This window comes from Limulus polyphemus, unplaced genomic scaffold (assembly GCF_000517525.1).
Source record: "Limulus polyphemus unplaced genomic scaffold, Limulus_polyphemus-2.1.2 Scaffold3479, whole genome shotgun sequence".
Taxonomy (NCBI): Eukaryota; Metazoa; Arthropoda; class Merostomata; order Xiphosura; family Limulidae; genus Limulus; species Limulus polyphemus.
This window is the reverse complement of record NW_013669089.1, coordinates 74,825-95,342: the sequence shown is the minus strand read 5'-3', so window position 1 is coordinate 95,342 and position 20,518 is coordinate 74,825. Positions and strand designations below refer to the sequence as shown.

The window sequence follows — 20,518 nt, the reverse complement described above, 5'->3', positions numbered from 1 at the left end:
TTACGCCACACTGCCAGTAAAATTAACTCCAGCTAAATGTGGGGATGAGCAGATGGTATTACCAAACACAGGCCCATCAGCAGGTACAAAGTTTATAACACCAGGTGGAAAGCCAGCTTCTCTCATCAGCTTGAAAGTGATGTAATTGGCTAAAAGAGCAGTGTCTGATGGCTTCCAGATGACTACATTTCCCTAAATATAAACAAAAATGGATGGCAACACCATATGCACAGGGTTTTAGACTTTATCCTTGGATGAAGAAAAAGAACTAAACTAAAATTAAAGCCATTATGTGAAACAAACAAGTATCCTTTGATATTATTATGTTTTTCAAAACTGTTCACAAAAGATATATTTTTTTTAATTTATTTTAAAAGACATGTTATTAAGTACTCAAATTTACACTTTTAAATCATTTGAGTTCTACAGGTAGTATTTTAAACAGAGCAGACTTTGCTAACATTAAGATACAAAAATCAAAAAGCTACATATCAACTTATACACAAGACCCATAAAACAAATTACTTTACTTCATCAGCTACATGTTGCTACATGTGCTTAATTCTGAAGAAATTACACTTGTACACTAAAGTGAAAATTTTTTATCACATTATTTAAACATCTAATTACACATACAGTACTTAAATTATCAATAATCAAAAGAAAAGGCAGCAATACTGTATCTATTTTTACTATTATTTACTTTTTACTTCTTTAAATTGGATATTCCTGCTTGCAAAGTTTTATGATGGTTAGGGAAGAATGTTTCTCAGGCAGCCCAGTTTGGTAGAAAACTGGTGTCCAAATGTAATAAGCCAAAGGTTGTAGGACAAGTTTCTTATCCTTTCAGATCATTTCATTTGTGCTTAACAAATTAATAACCTACCTTCAAAGTGCACTTAAAGTGAACAAGTAATAATATTACATATATCCTGTGTTAAGAGTTTGGCTGATTAGTTACATGGCCTGCTGTTGTTTGTGCATTTTTATCAGCTTTTGATGAACCTGATATGAATTTTCCATCTAAAGCTACCAAAGTATGAATATCTTAGTCCTGAAGTACCTAGTAACATATTATTCTCACACTACCAGAAGGAATTAAATATTCAAGATATTAGGCTATTCACGAAATACTTTTTAATATGCTGGTCCATTACAATATGATGAAACTTCCATAAGTTTGGATGAGATACAATGCTGAAAGTCACATTTGTTTTCTTTTGTTTGCTCACTGAGTCACACCAGTTTTAGGGAATTTTAACCCCTAATTAATCAAAAGCTTTCATTTAGACAAAAGTAGGAAAGAGTGAAATTATCCCCTGTCTAAAGGATCAATTTAAACCATATCAATAGTGTTTTTAATGTATATTTTATACTTTATAGAGGAGAAAAAATATTTTAAAATTATTAATACAGTAATACAAACCATAATTGTAGGAGCTGAGGCTAGGTTTCCACCAATGGCTGTAAAGTTAAAAGGTGAAATAGATGCTACAAATCCCTGTACAAAAAAAAATAAAAATCAGGCAAGTTTATCAGATTAACACACATCTCTTAAAGATGAAGAGCAAAAAATTTTATTACTCCTGTAAGACAAGGCTGCTTAAATAATATATCTAATGTTAAGCCCATGTAAGAACCTAGCAAGCAGGATATAGTGTCACAGAAAATTGTGAACCATGGGTCACAGCTGGGGTCTCATCAAAACTTGTGTATTTTTGTGAAATTAAAAAGCCTAATTTAGAAACAAGTACAAAATTACGAAAATAAACACAGTAGATATGCAATCATTTCTAAATGAATTTTGTTTTATAATTGATTGTTATACATAATACAGATAGGTGCTTTAAGCAAAGTAAGATTCATGGCTATCAAGTTTCGAGTTAGCTTGTGTTTGTATATATCATCATATCTCAGATTAGTATTAATGTTTTTTAATGGCTGTTGTTGAAACCTCAGTCAATGTGAAATAAAAGTTATTATCACTATTCTTCTGGATTTTGTACACTTTTAAAACTGGGTGATTTATGCCTGTATTATTTGAGCATTAATAATGCCTTGTTTACTTCTGTATATTGATTTAGAGAAAACATACAGCTAATTTGGTTAATCATCTTTCTTTTGGTTTAAACTTGAAGATGCAAAATATAAAAAAGCTTATTTTCATTTCAAATTGCTAGATATTATAAACAACAGACAGGCAAGCCTCTCTGAAGACTTCATTTAAAAATGTAATGCATACTTTTTATCCAAATACATTATTCTTTGACACAAAGGAAAGTAGAATACAAGATATTGAAATTTATCAAAATTATGCATGTTAGAATTTCGCACATACAGTAAAACTCAAACTTTTACAAGGACTCACATGTGAATGAGATTAAACAAAATCACCTATGATGCCACAATATTTGATTTTGCTTTGGAAAGTTATGGATATACATGGGCATTGGACTAACAGATTATTCAAAAATAAAAGCTTTAATATAAGCCATCAAACATTATGCACATCTGTAGAAACTTAAAGATTAAGCCTACTAATACAAACATTTTAAATCAACACATGTCCTGCTTTACATTCTGTAAAGGTTCTTTGGTGTAGTTTATTAATGCATTTTTAAAAAAAATTGACATGGTTAATTTTTTTAGTATACAGTGCAATCTAAGTTGTTGATAATAACTTTAATGTCAACACTTTAATATTTAAGTACAACATCAACTATTTAAACAAGCATAACTTGAACATGCTGGCAACCACCTAAAACAGTGAAACTAGAGAGACCCCCAGAGGAAGGCAGATTCACAAGAAATTTTATACTTTCTCTTTTGTTAGATTCAATTATCTCACTAGGTTTAACACTTTGCTGGAAACTGTGGTCATAAATGCTAACACTGCACGATACAGTAGAAATTACAAAAAATACTTCTATTGAACCATAAAGATGTACTTTACACTTCTACTGCCAAAAAGGCAAGGAACACACACCAGGTTCTTTTAAATCTAAAAATTTTTACTTACACTTAGTAAAAAGATATATAAGTCACACAAAGTTGTGGCATTTTACTCATGTAATGTTATTTATGTGTGTGTGTGTGTGTGTGTGTGTGTGTATATATGTTTTCATATAGCAAAGCCACATCAGGCTATCTGCTGTGTCCACTGAGGGGAATCTAACTCCTCATTTTGGCATTGTAAATCCAAAGACTTACAGCTGTCCCACTGGAGGACTACTTATGTGAATTGACAGTAATAGTACTGGTAGTTCATGTGGGAGGGTGGTACATTAGAAATGTTATTTTAAAGTATGTCTAGGGCAACAAAATATCTAAAATCCCCACTATCTTTAAATCCTCATAAATTACATATATGCCAAGAACATACACATCAACTATAAATGTTACCAAATTGCACAATAAAATATGAAAAAAGAATAAACTGAAAATATTACAGTCGAACTGGTGTAAATTGTTTAGCTACAGTTATTCAGTTTCTTATACTTTTAAAGCATTTCAACCATTATTTTAAAAATAAAAAATGGGCAAGGTGACAGAGGGCCAGTTAGTTGATCAAGGTTATGAGTTAGCTCATATGAATGACTAAAACATAAAATAAATGCAGTATTTTATCTTCATATGTCTACCCAACAAAAAGTTGAATTCAGCATATACCAACTACCACACGAATAACGATAACATTTTATCATCAGCAAAAATTGTGTAAAACACATACTTATAAATGAGTAAATGTTACTTTTTTCCATAACTAGAACTGTAATTAACTACCTTAGAAAATATGTCAGATTTAAATTGTTATAATTTTTCAGTAATTATAAAGAATACATCATGAAAAGATGCTCAACAAGTAAATAAGTATATTACCTCAATTCCACGATGTCTAAAAGTGTTCACTGATACTGAAGGAGTGGGACTTAGTGGCTGATATTTCATCAATTCCTTAATGAAGAAAAAAACGTTCAAATTTCATCATAAAGAAAAAAAATCCTAACAATTCTACTTACTGGTGAGATGAAAATAGAAATATTTAATATTTCAATGAAACTAAATTTGTGCTTATTTCAAAATTCAAAATTAAAGAAAAAAATCAACAGATATTTGACATATTTTGGCTATTTGAACACACTGTATACAGTATCATTTTGAAACATTAAATTTATCATTAAAGCTGTAACATCATGAAGGTTTCAATGGATGAATGTAATTCTTATAAAACAAACAATCTTGAAATGTTGTGATAATCTTTAGTGTGCAAAACTACGAAAACAGGGATTTAGGGCCTCTAGCACATGGAAGTCAGACAATTTAAGTGTTCAGAGAACCACTTAAATGGACATATTCACAACAAAATATTTACTGTACATGTTCAAACATTTGAAATTTCCATCATTGCATGAATTCATTAAAATTGGTTCCAAAATATAACTCGCAAAGACAATACATGAAGCCAAGCAGATAACAAGACGTACTGAATTGTTTTATAGAAATGATGATTTTTCTCTCCATCCAGTTTCAGCTGAACTTATTTTTAACATCTTTTGAAATTTTTTACAAAACAATTTCTTATTCCAAAACCTTTGTATAGTACAAGTTAACATTTTCCTAGATTTAAAATGTATTTCCAATAATACTTACCTCCGCTGACACTTACAGCTATCACTCAACTTTGTCCATCTATATATTGGTCCGAGTTTTTCTCGCTTGCTCCAATATTTTATACCTCACTCAATTGCCCTTGTGATATGCTCCACCTACGTGAATGGGCCTTCTATTCTGGTACTGTATACAAGTACCTTATTCACATAATTTTATCACTTTTTCAAGACTGATTCCATCCCAGTCTCTAACACTAGCTTTTAGTGAGGAGGAAGGATGGGAGTGTGTCAACATTTTCAATTTAGGAAAATGTTAACTTCCAAAACATACTTACCTCCGCTGACATTTATAACTAGAATCCCACACTGAGAAGGTGGAAGGGTCAGTGAGAGCATTATCCATACAGAAAGTGTCTGCATAGATCATGGGTGTGCTAAGAGAAGATTGGTAACTGATAACAGGTATGCTCTTCACCCTGAACTTAGTTCCTGTATAAAGGGTGGAATAGTACACGAGTAATCATCACAATAGGCCAGCCCCAACCAGACAGCCAAGGTTCCACAACTCAGTGTTGGAATTAAGAGGTCTATATCCCACTTTGATGACTAGGACAAGGGGACCGCAACGTTATATATAGATATACTTTTGATTGGATCCCAACCTGTAGCCATAGAGTGATGAATTCCAAACCACTGGAATCACAATGAGAAAGTAAGCAACACCAAACCAAACAAACTTTTTCCTCCACCTAAAGAAGCCCAGGCTCGGAATGATGGGATCATGTATGCCTTACTCTACCAAAGAAAGAGACCTCATCCAGTGTGGAATTTTGAACATTCTTCCTCACTCCCTAACTGAATGGGCAAGGAGCCTTCCACTTGCTCCCAGAATTATGGAGAGGATGTGGAACATTGTGCTCCACCAAGGACCCAGGATGGGACCACTCTGCATTTGGAATTATGAGGAGATAGTGGACCTCCTTTCATGAATAATATACTAAACCAATATTAGTCAAAAGAAGGGCCATGCACATCAGAACTGGATAGCCGAGTGTCAAATCTGAACTGGTATTACGAGTAAGCTCCCTCTTAGGCCGGTGCCGCTCTTACTGACAATTGGGGAAAAAACCATTCAGGTACCAGAACTCCGGGTAACAGATGAATTGGTGGAAAGACATAGAGGTGCAATCCTGTCCAATCTTGACTGAATTAATCTATTGCTAAAGTCCAAAGATGAGGTACCAAGGGCCAAAACACCTGTAGTTGAGAGTTCCAATGAGTGGCAAATGTATTGATCATTGGAGTCCCGAACTGAGAGCAAATCCACCAGAAAACCTCATTATGGAGCATCCATTCAGTCAGGAGAATTCGATTGGGTTGAGGCAGGTGACGAGATGGTGCCAGAAGTAACCAGTCATCCATATAATGTTGTGGGCACAGGCCCAAAGCATGAAGTTGATGAGAAAAAGCTCGTACAACTCTGCAGAAGAAATATGGTGCAGATGCTAGGCCAAAGGGCAGAGCCCTGAACTGCAGTACCTGACACTTGTGCACAAAATGTATTATAGATAGCTGCAAGATGACTTCACTATGAGAATGTGGAGATATGTATTGGCAACATCGAACTTAGTCATCCACAGACCTGGCAAAAAATACCAACGTAGATTGAGAAAGGATTCCATTGTAAACCTGGGAGGATCTGAGAATTGGTTGAGACGAGAAAGATTTACGATTGATCGCCAATCTCCCATCTTCTGTGGCACAACAAATGAACAAAAATAAAATCCTAGAAGAAGAAGATCAACTCTCTCTACTGCTCCCTTGACCAATAACTCTCTAATAGCCATGGAACGAAGAACCACACTCCATGGATCTGTTGGGGTGGAAATACCACTGGCTGAGAGGATAATGGAGGTGGAGAAGTGAACTGAATGACCAACCTCAATGCCAGAACCTGAAGTACCCATGCATCTGTGGTGAAGGATTTCCAGGAGTCCAGAAGATGTTGTAACCTTTCTCCCACAAACCCAACCCACATAGGATAGTTACTGATGTCATTGGCAACAGTCTGCTCAAGCAGAGGAGCCTCAAAAATAAAAACAGAATCTATGCTGAGTACCAATAGATTGAGGAGCAGAAGCCGAGGGTCGTGACACATGATGAGCAGTCATGCCATGACTTCCAGCAGGAACCTAAGAAAGTCTAGAGGCCAACAAAGACAAGGAAGGAAAAATGCAAATGAGCGACATCAATTCATGATTCCAACACCTCTGGGAAACCTGTGAAGATTAAGGGACAAAGAAAACGAGCCTCACGTAACTCAGGGAGAGCTAAAGCAGGTAGACAAACTCCCTCCAACAAGGCATCTCTACCCAGTAACTCCAACAACATATAAGCCAGGAAACCAAAGGAAGAGCAGAAGCTAACAATATTACCAAAGTATTACCAAGGTCCAGTCTGGAACCCCACATATCCAGTCTTTGGGAATCTATACAAACGTCCTCCTGGCAGTGGTAAGCCAAAGCATGCTGTTCAGACAAATGTGGGGGAAAAGGCATAGCAATCCCATCATGTAATTGAACAGTAAATTTTCCAGCATGAAAAAGGAAAAACTAAGTAGTCACCTTCAGACCTTTCAGCCATCAAGAAAGGAATAGATTCAAAGGCAACTGGAGAAAGCCACAATACCACACAAACCTGATTGACTAACTGAAGAAATGGAGCAGGAAGTGGCTGCTCCAAATTGGCCTCATGAGAAGCCTACCTAGTAAATGAATGTAGAAGAAAGAGAGAATCCAAATTCTCTTCAGACTGTCCTGGATTACTGGCAAAAGTAGCCTCAGAACCCACTAGAGAGATGCCCCAGGACCAGATATATGTCTCCATCTCATAACAAATCAGTTCAGAGACAGACTCAACTGAGAGTGACCCCCCCCCTCGACCTTTGAGAGATGTTTGATAACAGAGATGGAATACAGGAGGGTTGATTAGCCTCCATGCTGGAAACAGTAACTTGTGAATTTGTGCCTGACAACAGCGTGTCTCAAAATTTTTATTTTTTTAGTAATAATTATTAAATATAATTTATAGAGAAAGCCACAAGGTGATGCAAATATTGCAACCAAGGGTGTTAGCTAATGCAACAATTCTGTAGAGAAACGTGTGTCTGAACACTTTGTTGAGAAAAAGTGATAAAAATTATCTGAATGAGGTGCTTCTATACAGTAACAGGATAGAGGGTGCATTGACGTAGATGGAGAGTATCATGAGATAAATATTGCCAAGACTGGAGCAAGTGAGAAAAACTCAGACCAATGTTTAGATGGGCAAAGTTGAAACCCTGGTAGTCAAGTAATAGCTATAAGTGGCAGCAGAGGTAAGTATCTTTTGGAAAGTGGAAGTTATTAGACCTGTTTGCAGAGGTTATGATAAATCAAATCAATGTCATAAAATAAGTTGTCATTCTTACAGAGATGCTGTAAATCATTCTGTTCATGTCAGCTATTCTTTTATGATGTAAAAATGATTATATTTCAGCTTTTTTCTTTTCATAATCAAAGCAACAAGCTCTAATTTATTTGTGCAAAATCATAAGACTACCCCTCTTCCCTTCCTAAACATTTAATCTTGGAGTTACTTTATTCTCAAAAGCAATTCAAATGTACAAAGGAGTGGGAATTAAATACACCATAAACTACAAAACAAGGTTATATTTACTTTGTTTAACATTTCATTTCTACATCTTCTACATGAGTGACCTAATTACTAGACTCACAATGAGTAACAGACTATACACTTTTAAATTTGTTCTATAAACCAATAGAGAGCAGGAACAAGGTCACATGCATAGTATTTTTTACACTGATACACATCAAAAATATAAAACATCATTAACAACATCTAATGACACAAATGTAGGTGAGTAGCTTAACATTATAGTGAAAATCATTTTAATAATGACATAAAAAAGATCATAGAATAATCAAATCTAAATTAAATTAAAAGAAAACATAAAGTTAATTGAAAAAGTGAAGTAGAGTGGAGTAAATAAAGATTTATAATTATAAATTCCATCTGTGTTGCAATTAATTTGTAGCTTAATTTCAAAATAAGTAAAGAAAAGGACAGTAAGATGTTGGTCTGCTATGTTTTTCTATACAATGGTCCATTATGGCACTGGCACCTCTACTGAATTGATTTATGGCTCGTGTGTGTTCAAAACTTCTATTATGTAATGAATGAGACATTTCTCCAGTGTAAAATTCACTGTATATTCTACAAGTTATTTTATAATAAACATTTATATTGTGAATTTATCACTTGCTCCTGCACCTATAACAAAACATTTATTTTCTAGCAAGCATTATCTAGATTGTAAACAACATATTGGCACTCATTTTAATATTGTTTCTTTATTGCACAAGTCTTGTATGTCACTCTGATGTTCATAGCACAGATTCTAGGCCTCTTTTGAAGTCTGTCGCTAATTTATGGGATAGTCCAAGTAGCAAAGTTACATGTTTCATCTTTTCTACAAATACCAAAAGTTCCCCTTTTAATTTTCTTTGAGTCACTTTTGAATGAATGATAAATAAAACTATCTGAATAACTTGTCTGTGGCAGCTGCTTTTTTCCATATGCTTAGGGTGATATGAATCTGAGTGTAAGAAAGCCAGTGTAGAAAAGAGGTTTTGTTTACACTTGTTTATTATAAGTTTAGTTTGCAAAGTAAAGTAGGCCATTTCCTGTCAAGCGTTATAGTGTACAAGTTATGTCATTATGCAAGTTGTTCAAGTATCTGTGAAATGTTTCCAGTCTATGTAAGTATAAAATCTCTCCTCAAGTAGATGTATAAACAAATCATTGAGTGAAATAAACATTACCTTATTTTGGAGTTTATGGTTGTATTTTAATCATAAAATATCTTAGTCCTGTCAGCACTCAGTAGTATAACTTTACGAGTAAATACACCATATATTTAGATTTATTTACACTGTGTTAAAATATAAAATGTACAAAGTAAGCACTATGGTTCATTTATTTCAAGTATGTTATGTTCAGTCAGCAAAATTTTTCTCATTTTAAGCTTGGCTTACTTTCTCGCTATAAGGTCGGTGAATTAGACTTACCTCGTAACCATTTTGTACTTGTTATAAGTTTACATACTATAACTTTTAATACAGTATCTTTATAAAATTTGGGAGATTTTTTGTTCACATTACAAGTCTTTTGTACATAAAAAATATTTTTAATGAAGGATTTTTGCTAAAAACTTATCCATGAAAATAAACTCTTTTTTTTACTAGTCTAAGTGCAAAGTGATTTCCACTTTAAGATTAAAAATACTTTCTTCCTCTCAAAAATAACAAATTTCATTTGTATACTCTCTAAACCTCCTAAATAAATTTCAAACGTTTTTGACCACCCTTGTAACCACTGAAAAAATCTAAATAAATCTAAATTACCCCTTTTCCTTTCTAGAATGACATTAAATTGTAACATGAAACTAACTTGTTTATCTTAAATACCTTTACACCTTGTAATACTATGCATATATTTATATACTTAAATTTTATTGTTTTACTGCTCTTTAAACTGTGTCTAACTACTATTCACACCATAGGTTGTAAATCACCTGGCAGACATGCAGCTCATATTATGCTATCAAATTACATTACATACGAGCTACACACGAGCATACCTCATGAAACTTTGTTATTTTATTATTATCATTTATTTTACCTAATCTAACTTTAACTAACCTAAAATATTTCCTATTTTTACATTTTATACATAAATAAACAGCAAATAAAGTACTTAGCTAGGTTTTTTTTTTGCTGTCGACTGTTGATGACACTTAACCAAACTTTTCTATACTAATGATAGTACTGCACTAAATAATTTTTTGTTTGATCAAATAATGCACCAAAGAACACAGAATAATTACATGCAAAAAGCAGACAATGTCCCATAACTATCACAAGTTCATTGAAGTGTTTTCTGTGGGAACAAAGTTTGAACTGGTGAAATCTGACTGGGTAAAACCTTGGCTTTCTGTTGGTGATAAATAATATAGTATAGAATGTCAAAAAAAACTACTGGCAATTTCTGAAAGAGAGGATGTGACAAATGGGTGTAACAAAAGGGGTATGATTTTCTATTTGATAACTCTGTAATCAAATAAGAATGAAGGCTATAAACATTATGCTATGCTAGAGTGATGACAACATTATAATGAGTAATTTACATTAAATTTCATACTTTCTGTAGGGGTAGTAAATACATTAGAGAAGAGGGGATGCCTTGAGAGAAAATGTCACAATTCTCATATTAGGGGAAATTCAGGATTTTTTAAAATATTGCCTTATAAAAATTAAGAACTTAAAATATATATATACTATTAAACTTTAGATTATTAGCTACATTTATTAGTATTCGTGAAAAGAAAGTAGTCTAAATTTTGAATGTAACTCACTAAAACCTTGTGACATGCACAGAAAAAGATGTCTGCGGAGAGAGAGAGGGTTAATTGGGTTTTTTTTTGTTTTTGTATTAAAATCACTAAAACATTCTGGCAATCAGATTTAACCAAATAATTTGAATGAAAACTGTAGATTGTGCTTTATATTGAATCAACTCAGTACATCCTACTGATGTAGTGCACTTTTTAAAAAGATGTAACTAATATTTTTATATTATTTCCTATAAAAAAGTAATAACTTATTAAAACAGTCTAATGATACAGACTAAATGGGTTTCAACATCATAACATGAAGAAAAACATGGTATCTACATCAACTGTAGCTCCTTATGTCTACATATAAATACCACTGACTCCAAAAAAAAAAATTAATCATAAGCCTAATGCATGAAACTATTAATTGAACTTCATAAGTAAAATTACTCAAACATTTTTTTTATTAAAATATACCAAAGAGTTTTAGTGTTATTGAAATACTTCAGCCATAGCTCTAACGAATGTAATTAAGAATTTAATACACTTCTTTTGTCAACAGATGTCAAATTATTTCTTAATTTTATTCTAGCACTTTCTACAAAAAAGTGGTAGAAGTATTAGTGTTTTCTGAACAACTCCCACAGCAAACCAGCAATTTATAAACGTTTTTGAGAGCCAAATCCAACTTTTGTATGAACATTTTAGTAATTCATAAAATTATCAAATACAGTTGTAATTTAAGATAAGGTCTTCTGAATGCCATCCAGGTATATATGATTGTCCAAAGATCCATACAGAAGGTTGTCTCGTCAGACCAATAGTGTCAATCATATTACTCATGTCTTATAATCATAAACTGGTAACCATTTGGGTGAAAGTTATGGATCATTTAATTCATACTAAGTATACCACAAAACATAGTCTTATGTTTTCTAATGACACATATAAGATTTGATAGAAATGTATACTATGCTAAATAAACATTGCAACTGGTGATATATTTAGTTTATAAAAACAGAAAACAAATGATGAGATGATTCCCAAAGTTAGTTTTTCAGCAACTATTGAAATTTGCCATTAGTGAGTCCCACTTTCTTTTTGATGGTAACATCTATGACCAAACTTATGGAGTTGCTAAGGGTCCAGATTGGCTCCTTCACCAGCTAACTTAATTTTGTGCTAACATGAGAAACAATGGTTGAAGAACTATCCATATAATTTCAAACCAATATACTACCTAAAGTATATGAATGATACTTTTGTTATTACCCTCTCTCCTCTCTGGGTGGAGGGTATTGTAATTGGGTCCATTTGTGTGTCTGTCTGTGTAATTGCGCTTCTGTCTCGAAAACTAATAGACCGACGTACATGAATATTTACACAAGATGGGATGTCAATATGGAACAGTATTTGGTCTGGATCACTTTAATGCATTTTTTATAATAGGAAGATAGAGCATTTTTGCAGTTTTGGGTTAATAACTCTGTAAAGCGTGATCAGATTTGAACTAAATTTCCTAAGCACATTAAGGTTAAGACTCCTCATCACACTACAAAACATTATCTGGATCATTGATCATTCTGGTTCTGAGAAGGATTTTCTGTGTTTACAAAGGTGAAATTGGATGGTATGTAATATAAACACATGCAATATCGAAAAGAAGTGTAGGGGCAAGAGTATGCATCTCTGATTGCATGAGTTGGTACATGTAAATCAGTTTTTTGAGTATCTGAATAGTCAAAATGATAATAAAAAGTTCAATTTGGAACATCAAAAGAATTAGAAATTTGTTTTCTTGGATGTTTTAATATACAACTACATGGGAATGTTGTATCATGAAGTTTTTTCATAAAAAAACTTAAAGGACTGTATTTCAATTTTCAGAATAAAGATATTCTTCTAAAAATTTTAATCCATCATTTCTATAAAATCACAAGCACTTCCAAATATTTTTATAATGAAGTGGAAAATATAAGACTATTTTTAAAAAAAAGCATGATTTCATGTGTATAATTACAAGGAGTTCATGTATCAAAACAACAATTATGAATGTACCTGAATTATAGCTGTCAGTGGGGTTGTCATTCACTGAAAAACATTTTTTTATTTTAATAAGAAAACAGTTACATAAAAATTTTCAGTCTACCCTCAAATAGACCCAAGTTATTTTCAAAGTTGAATGAAAATTGCAAAATATTTTTAGAGATAAGATTTATGTACAAAAGATCTGATTTTGTTTTTGAATTTAATTGTCCTAGTTGTGATGCTATGTACATAGGACTTACCATTAGATGACTTCTAACTCGAATGCAGTAACATGCAAGTCTAGTGAATGATACCAAGCAAAGTATAAAAAAGAACACTTGTTAGCATAATGCAGAAGTGATTTGTTCACGATTTTAGCAAGAGATATTATTAACTTATCAGTTTAAAACACAAATTAATCAAGTAGCATCATCCATAAAATTGTAATATAAAATACTGAAGAAAAACCAATTTTACCTTTGCAAAGTATGCATTAAACCTGTAAAAGTCAGCAAGTTCTGCAGCAGCATCAATCTCAGCTTGGACAATAGTTTTGCCCTAAAATAGGAGAACATCATTACTTCTTACAAATTTATATTTCCAGGCTTTAAATTAAAACATTTTAAATCTTCAAAATATACCAACTTTTTGTAAACGGTTAAAGGTAACTATTCACACCTTAATAAATTATAAAAATAATTTATATTTGAAAACAAAGTAATGTAATGGTGTATTTAAGTGTTTTACACTCTATTAAAAAATAATGTAACTTATAATTTGATTTTTTTTTTTGGTATCTGAAATGAAAATTTGAAAAGAATAATTCATCTAGAAAGATACCTGTCAATGCAAAGCTTAAAATGTCATCTAATAACATGTCATAAGTAGAGCTGGCTGTTCCATTCCACTATTTTGAACCACTGCACAAATCATTCTGTTCATTGCAAACGTACATGTTATACACAGCATTAAATCTCACTTCCATTTGCCCTCATTTTCCCATATTAGCTACTGACTCTCTTGCTCAGTTAAATCCTTATTTACAGCATTAATTCAGTAAAGTTGAAATAGCTGTTAAACTTCAATTCATTTGTTCAATTGTTTACACATTTAACTTTATCACACCCACATGGGTGCATGCTGCAATGAAAATAAAAGAAGTTGCACGAATGAATAAAACACTTATTGGAAATAAACTTGTAGTTATTCTTCCACAAATTAAAATTAAAGAAATATGTCAGAGTTGAAACTTATTGAAAAGTTTTATTTATTTAACTTTATTGGTAAAAAATGCCTTGAATTACAAATTTTGATTTTGGGTTGATTTCAGCATACTCAGGTTGAAATCACTTATTTTTGTGAATTTTCTGAATTCTGTCTGAGCATAATACAGCACTCCTAGCCCCATATCAGGAAAGCCATAATAGTTTTGAATAAAATAGCACTAATGTGACATTGTATCTTAAATATAAGTGAAGTTTTGATTTTTAGCCAACTACTGTTTCCCAACTTTGGTTGCCATTATGCAATATAACTGCCTATATCTCAGCTTCAAGAAGCTACAAGTACTGACTGAAATACATACTGAAAGCTCCTTTTATGTTCTTTTCAACTTTATGAGTTGATATGGCTTCCAATTTAGCATAAAATTGTGTACAGATTAGAAGAAAGTTATAAAAAGCTTAACTTGGTGATATGTTTCTAGAAGAGATGTTTTTTTTTTTATGGAATACAATGAGAAAAGCTTAACTCATTTTGCCCTCAACAATATCAAGATTCATTTTGCCAAAAAGACCACTATGTTAAGCTTTTTTTTTCATATTAGGCCTCATTAGCCTGAATAACTGTTTGAAAGGGCAAAGGAAATCACCAAAAAAGGGGGGGGGGATATATATATATAAATTAATATAAAACAGGTTTGAAACTTTTGACATACATTAAATGAAACCTTATAATTAACAAGTTTACACAAGAACTGATGCTTATAATTATGTTATGACAAAAAAAACTGTTTATTGTATGCAAGTGATTATAAGCAATGTTAACCCTATAACTACCAGTGCCACTTTTAAATTCCTTTCTGCATATGGAAATGAGTTACATTCAAATTGCTGTCACGCGACCCGCTCCTGGTAAAATTTCTGAGCTTGAAGAGCTGGTAGAGAAGAAACTGTGTTTGGAATGTAGATGCTTCCATCGGATAGTCAAAGTACACCATACATGTTTGACATTACTTTCTCAAGCACGTTGGAAGAATTTATCCCCCAAGAAACGGTTGTAAATGTTTCTTTAGTTGAGGGTCAGCCATGCCCACTTGCAAAGTAGAAGCTGCATTGCTATGCAACTGTTTTAAGTTGAATGGCATACTTATTACCAATAGAAAGAGCAAATTTCATTCTTGGAGGTCATTACTGTAACAGGAAATGAACATGTATACTTTCGTTTTCAAACAGGGCAAAATAAAGCTAACTCCAATGTTATCTGAGGTGTCAGTAGCACTTGGCAATTTTTTGTTAACTTATATGTATTTGTTTGATAGACAGATTGCATTTAGGTTTTACTTTTTATACGTTATGCATTATTTATATTTTAAAATGCATATTTGAAAGGTTTAATGATTTTATACGTTTAACTTGTTATTGCTTGGATTGTGAAAATGTATAAACATGATGGCATCATTGACATATGCAAGCAAGAGTGAAATGAATTTCTGCATGGGAGTTGCCATATAATAATAATAATAGAGCCCAGTGGGCACCAGTTGATGTATCTGCATAAATAATAAAAGACAAAGAAATAGAAAGGAAAATTAAAAATAAACAATAAGTGAAAATATAAAGACATGAAATTATTCATATGAGAAAAAGTTTCAAAAAGTATGCACATACAGTAGTCCCTCTCAGATACAACCGACCTATTTGCCATGACCAAAAAGTTGCATCTGACAGAAATTCATTTCAAAGGATCAATAACCAGATATGAGAATGACCAAATTCAAGCTGTACCAGTTGCTATTCCCATGGGTTGAGCATATACTGTATAGGTAGTCAGATAACATAGCAAATTGTTACACTGTATAATAATAGTTATGATGGATAACAGTTCAATAAAGATAACTTAAAATTGTTTTGTTTGTGTTTTATGTACAATAATTTATTCAATGATCGCATTTATTATACAAATATCTATGTATCACATTTTTATTACATACACAAAATATTACAAAATAAAAGATACACAAAATTTATTTCAGAAAATCATCCATCTTTGTTTGTTTTGGACATTTAATTGAGTCACTTTGAATGTTCATGAGTCTGGCAGTTATTATATCAAGAAGCATTTTGTTGTTAGTTTTCAGGGCACAATTTTAGTATCAATTTATAAAATAATGTGTAATAAATGTCCAGAGAAACTGAAAGAAAATTGAAAACCAGATTCACCAAACATAATAAAAAAAACATCCACATTTACCACCATTGCAACTCAAAAAAATCCACAGTACACCTATACAAAATGCTGTAATTTTAAACAAAAAAAACAAACATTGGTAGCTATCTTAATTGAAAAACAGCTTCACCCTAAACCAAAACTTCACCTTGAAACTTGGATCCTTTGATCCAAGCTCTGAAAAGGGACCATTCCACTAATTTAAAACAACCAGCCTTGAGGCATTTTATTAGCCATGCTTACTGCACAGATTAGTTGAGTCTGTCACTCAATAAACCACAAGTTAATAATCTTCACATCCCACCAGCAAATCCTAATCAAGTTACTTAATGTCTAGGCCACTAGCTCAAAATCTACTACATTCATTAAAAGAATAAATATTAATGCCACGAGCAGAGGGAAGACAGACAACAATTTCTGACCACCTCTGGTTACCTTTTAGGATCTGAAAGTTTTAAAAATGAAATACCTATGTGGACATACTAAGGAGTTTCACCCCAAGATACATATACTAAGCTGTGAAGCAATCTCTAGTCATGTGAACTCTTTGTTCCATACTGTATACACTGTATTCATGTGTGTCTGTAAATTACATTATTGATATGAAAAAAGTCATTATAGATGGGTTATTATTTGACCTTCCACCCAAAAATCACAGTCGAATGTCACATCTGTCAGGAAGTTGTTTGTGGGAGGTAAGATCAATGTAAAATTCTTCCGTGCACAGAAAAAAAGTTGTATTTAAAAGGAAGACATTATTGGGAGGGGGGTTGTATCTACCAAGGACAACTGTATTTCCATTTCTTAATTTCAAACATTTCATTGCACTGTACATTGAAGATAATAGCTTGAGTTAGTGATATAGCAGGGAAAATAGAAAATAAAATATAAACATTTATCTTTAAAAAACTTTTGATATTCATTTAAGAGGTTCTAGATATTATGCAAATGAAATGTGAAAACTGTAAAATAATAAACAGTATTTTTATACTTCATATAAAAATCACCTTGCACATGAACTATTCAGAGTCTGAGTGCATTTTACTACATTAAATGAGGAATTTTTATTAGAAATAGTAGAAAAAATCAAAACTAAATATTTTATTTTTCTGAAACTACATACTTTTAGGAATATTCTTGCCAAATTTTAAACAATTTCATTCAGTAGTTTTATTTTTGTAACGAACTATGATGAAAATGATGTTACCTTCGCTCTGATAGAGAAGCCGGAGGTCATAGGGTTAAATCACATGCATTGCTTGATCAATCAAAACCCAGATCTGACAGAATTAAATTTGATCTGTAATAGGTTTCCCTCAATTCCTCTACAAAATTGCTTCAAGCAGTTTCTCACAACCACTTATAACACCACACAGATGGACAGATACCTTTGCTTTATATATGTATAGATATATAGACTCACCTGCCCTAACATTGTTGCAGCATTCAACTCCATTCGATACTTCCCACTCACCAGGTCAGCTGCTTTCATGAAAACTTTTATCTTTTCTGAAATTGGTTGAGCTTCCCAATCTTTCCTTGCTTCAATACTTGTGTTTATTGCTTTCTGAACAACATCCTGAACAAAAAAAAAAAAAATGTAATCAAAAACATAGAAAAAATTGCAACTGAACAGTTAATTTCACCTTTGTTTCATTAAATTATGATCTAATAAATTCATTCATTTCATAACACAGAAAGAACTTTCAAAATGCAAAATAGTGACAGCTAAAAAGAGTATTATATTACAGCTTAGAAACTGATATATTTAACCCTTCCATAGCTAGAAAATTATACATATTTATATTCTGGTGAAGTACTAAAAATTCTTCTGCAGGTGTTCTACCCTTTATTAGTTGGCAATCTTCATAAACAGGATGTATAATCATAAACTTGCATTAATTTTCTATATTATAGAAATTTAAATACCACGTAAGTCACTCTGTAAAGGTTTATATTTAACTCTGTTTCTGTATCATTGCTCCACAGAGATGTGGGTTATACTCAAATTGATGGGTAAATATAGATATTTGTATAAGATTGTATGAATTGTGGTTGATTTCTCCTGAATATATATAATAGGAATGACTGTTGACATAATTAATCTAGGATTATGGAATAACACAGCAAGACTTTGGTCTGATTTAGCAATATGGTATACAAAATTCTTGTCATAGTTTGTGATTTGTGAACTTAAGAATTTTGAAGATATTACTGAACAATTTGTCTCCATAATATTTTTGGACAAGACAGTCATGAATTTTTGTTTGATTGCATTTATTTATAATATTATGACAATTTTGGTATAAACTACATAAATACATTTCTGGGTCTATTTGCAAAATCAGGCATTATTTATCTATGTTGATTTTTTTTAACTTGTGTAATCAAGTAAATAGGCATTGTTGAACAAATATGTTAGAAACCTTCATGGTAAGAACTTTTGCTCACATCAGTTAAATTAATTTCAGTTACCAATGTAATATGTTAATTTGCAGTTTTCCTTACTCTGTTCCCCCCTTGGAACCAGGGATTTGCTTTAGCAATCATGCAACAATGGAAGAATTTACATGTAAGTGAACTGGTGGTACTTGATGACTAGTTAAGTAAGCTCACTGCCGAAGTCTCGTGTGGTCAGGAGGTCTGGCTAATGTTGTCATGTGGATTAAACATTAATATGGGCTTGGAACAAGCATTCTTGCAGGAGAAAGGTGAGTGAATTCACCATTTCCACAATGAGGTGTAGAACATACAGTACATTCATCCAGATGACTTCTCCTTCAAAAGAAATTATATTACAGCCTGACTGTTCATATCCACTGGTTGCTGAACTTTTATCAAAGGTGGGGATCCACCTATGATTAGAATTTTCAAACTCTACTAAAGCCACAATTTCTTAGCCACCCTATATTAACCCTTTCAAGACAGGTCAAGGGTGAGAAGCCATGTCATTTCATTTGTTGACTCACATTCAAAATTGTATTGAACTACTATTAAATGAATTTATGTCAATAAGTTTGATATCAAACTGTAGATCATAATTCAAATTTTAGTACCATATATTACTCAATTTCTTAATTTAAAAGTAAATATTAAAAAAACACAGATAAACAATGACTTTTGTGTATCACATGGTATGTTGAATGCAGCACTGGTTCAAATTTGATGTTTTGAAAGTCAAAATACTAAGTCTATAGTTTTGTACATATTAGGAACTCAAATGACCAATATTGACAAGTTATAATATAAAATGAAAACCTCTTATCTTTTCTATTTGCTAAGATATTGCTCATGTAATAAATGAAACACAGTGGCTCCCCACACACCTCTTTCCATTTTTGGAAATGTTCCCCTTATTTACACTTACTTCTATATATGACATGAATAACCAATCAGAAGCTAAGAATGTCCCCCTAGTGGCTTTCTGAGCCATTTTAATGGGCTTGGATGGCACATCTTTCTTTTGAACCAATATTTCAAGGAGGTAGGATGTGTCTTTAGTCTGCTCAAAATTTCATATATTTTTAGACTAAAATTCATCTTAGTTACTAACCTTGATAAATTATAGTGGAATTCTATGGTATTGATGTAGTAATTTATGATTTTTTAGTTATTTAAATGTATATACAAAACGTAAAAAACTTATTTTGTTTCATATCCTCCACATGCAAAATATTTAAAGGCTTAGCAACCTATGTCAAGAAGCAACTTAGTACAAAGGTAGTAACTAGAAGAGATAATTGTTTGCTTTACTTCATTATTTATGGTTCTATGTTTCACAAAAAATAAGTTTAAGAACTTATTTGAAAATAGCAATAATCTATATATATATAATGTATAATTGAAATGTGACTGTATTTTACAAAATACTAGTCTACTAAAACACAGCCAAGACAAATTACTTTGTATAGACCAAAGGTAAATTTTATGATATTGGATACGGTAGCATGAGTGCACGTGTGCTACATCATTGTAACTT

General features: G+C 32.1%; 1 protein-coding gene across 1 annotated transcript in view; it reads right to left on the bottom strand.

Annotated features, from left to right (window-relative positions):
* The window catches only part of LOC106469426 (delta-1-pyrroline-5-carboxylate dehydrogenase, mitochondrial-like), a 55,748-nt gene that overhangs the window by 18,176 nt on the left and 17,054 nt on the right, over positions 1-20,518 (bottom strand). Inside the window, exons 4-8 of the mRNA XM_013929920.2 lie at positions 17,963-18,118; positions 13,570-13,650; positions 3,880-3,954; positions 1,427-1,501; positions 5-192 (exon numbers count right to left, since the gene is read on the bottom strand). Coding sequence (XP_013785374.1) covers positions 5-192; positions 1,427-1,501; positions 3,880-3,954; positions 13,570-13,650; positions 17,963-18,118 — 575 coding nt within the window. The remainder of the gene's footprint in view (positions 1-4; positions 193-1,426; positions 1,502-3,879; positions 3,955-13,569; positions 13,651-17,962; positions 18,119-20,518) is intronic.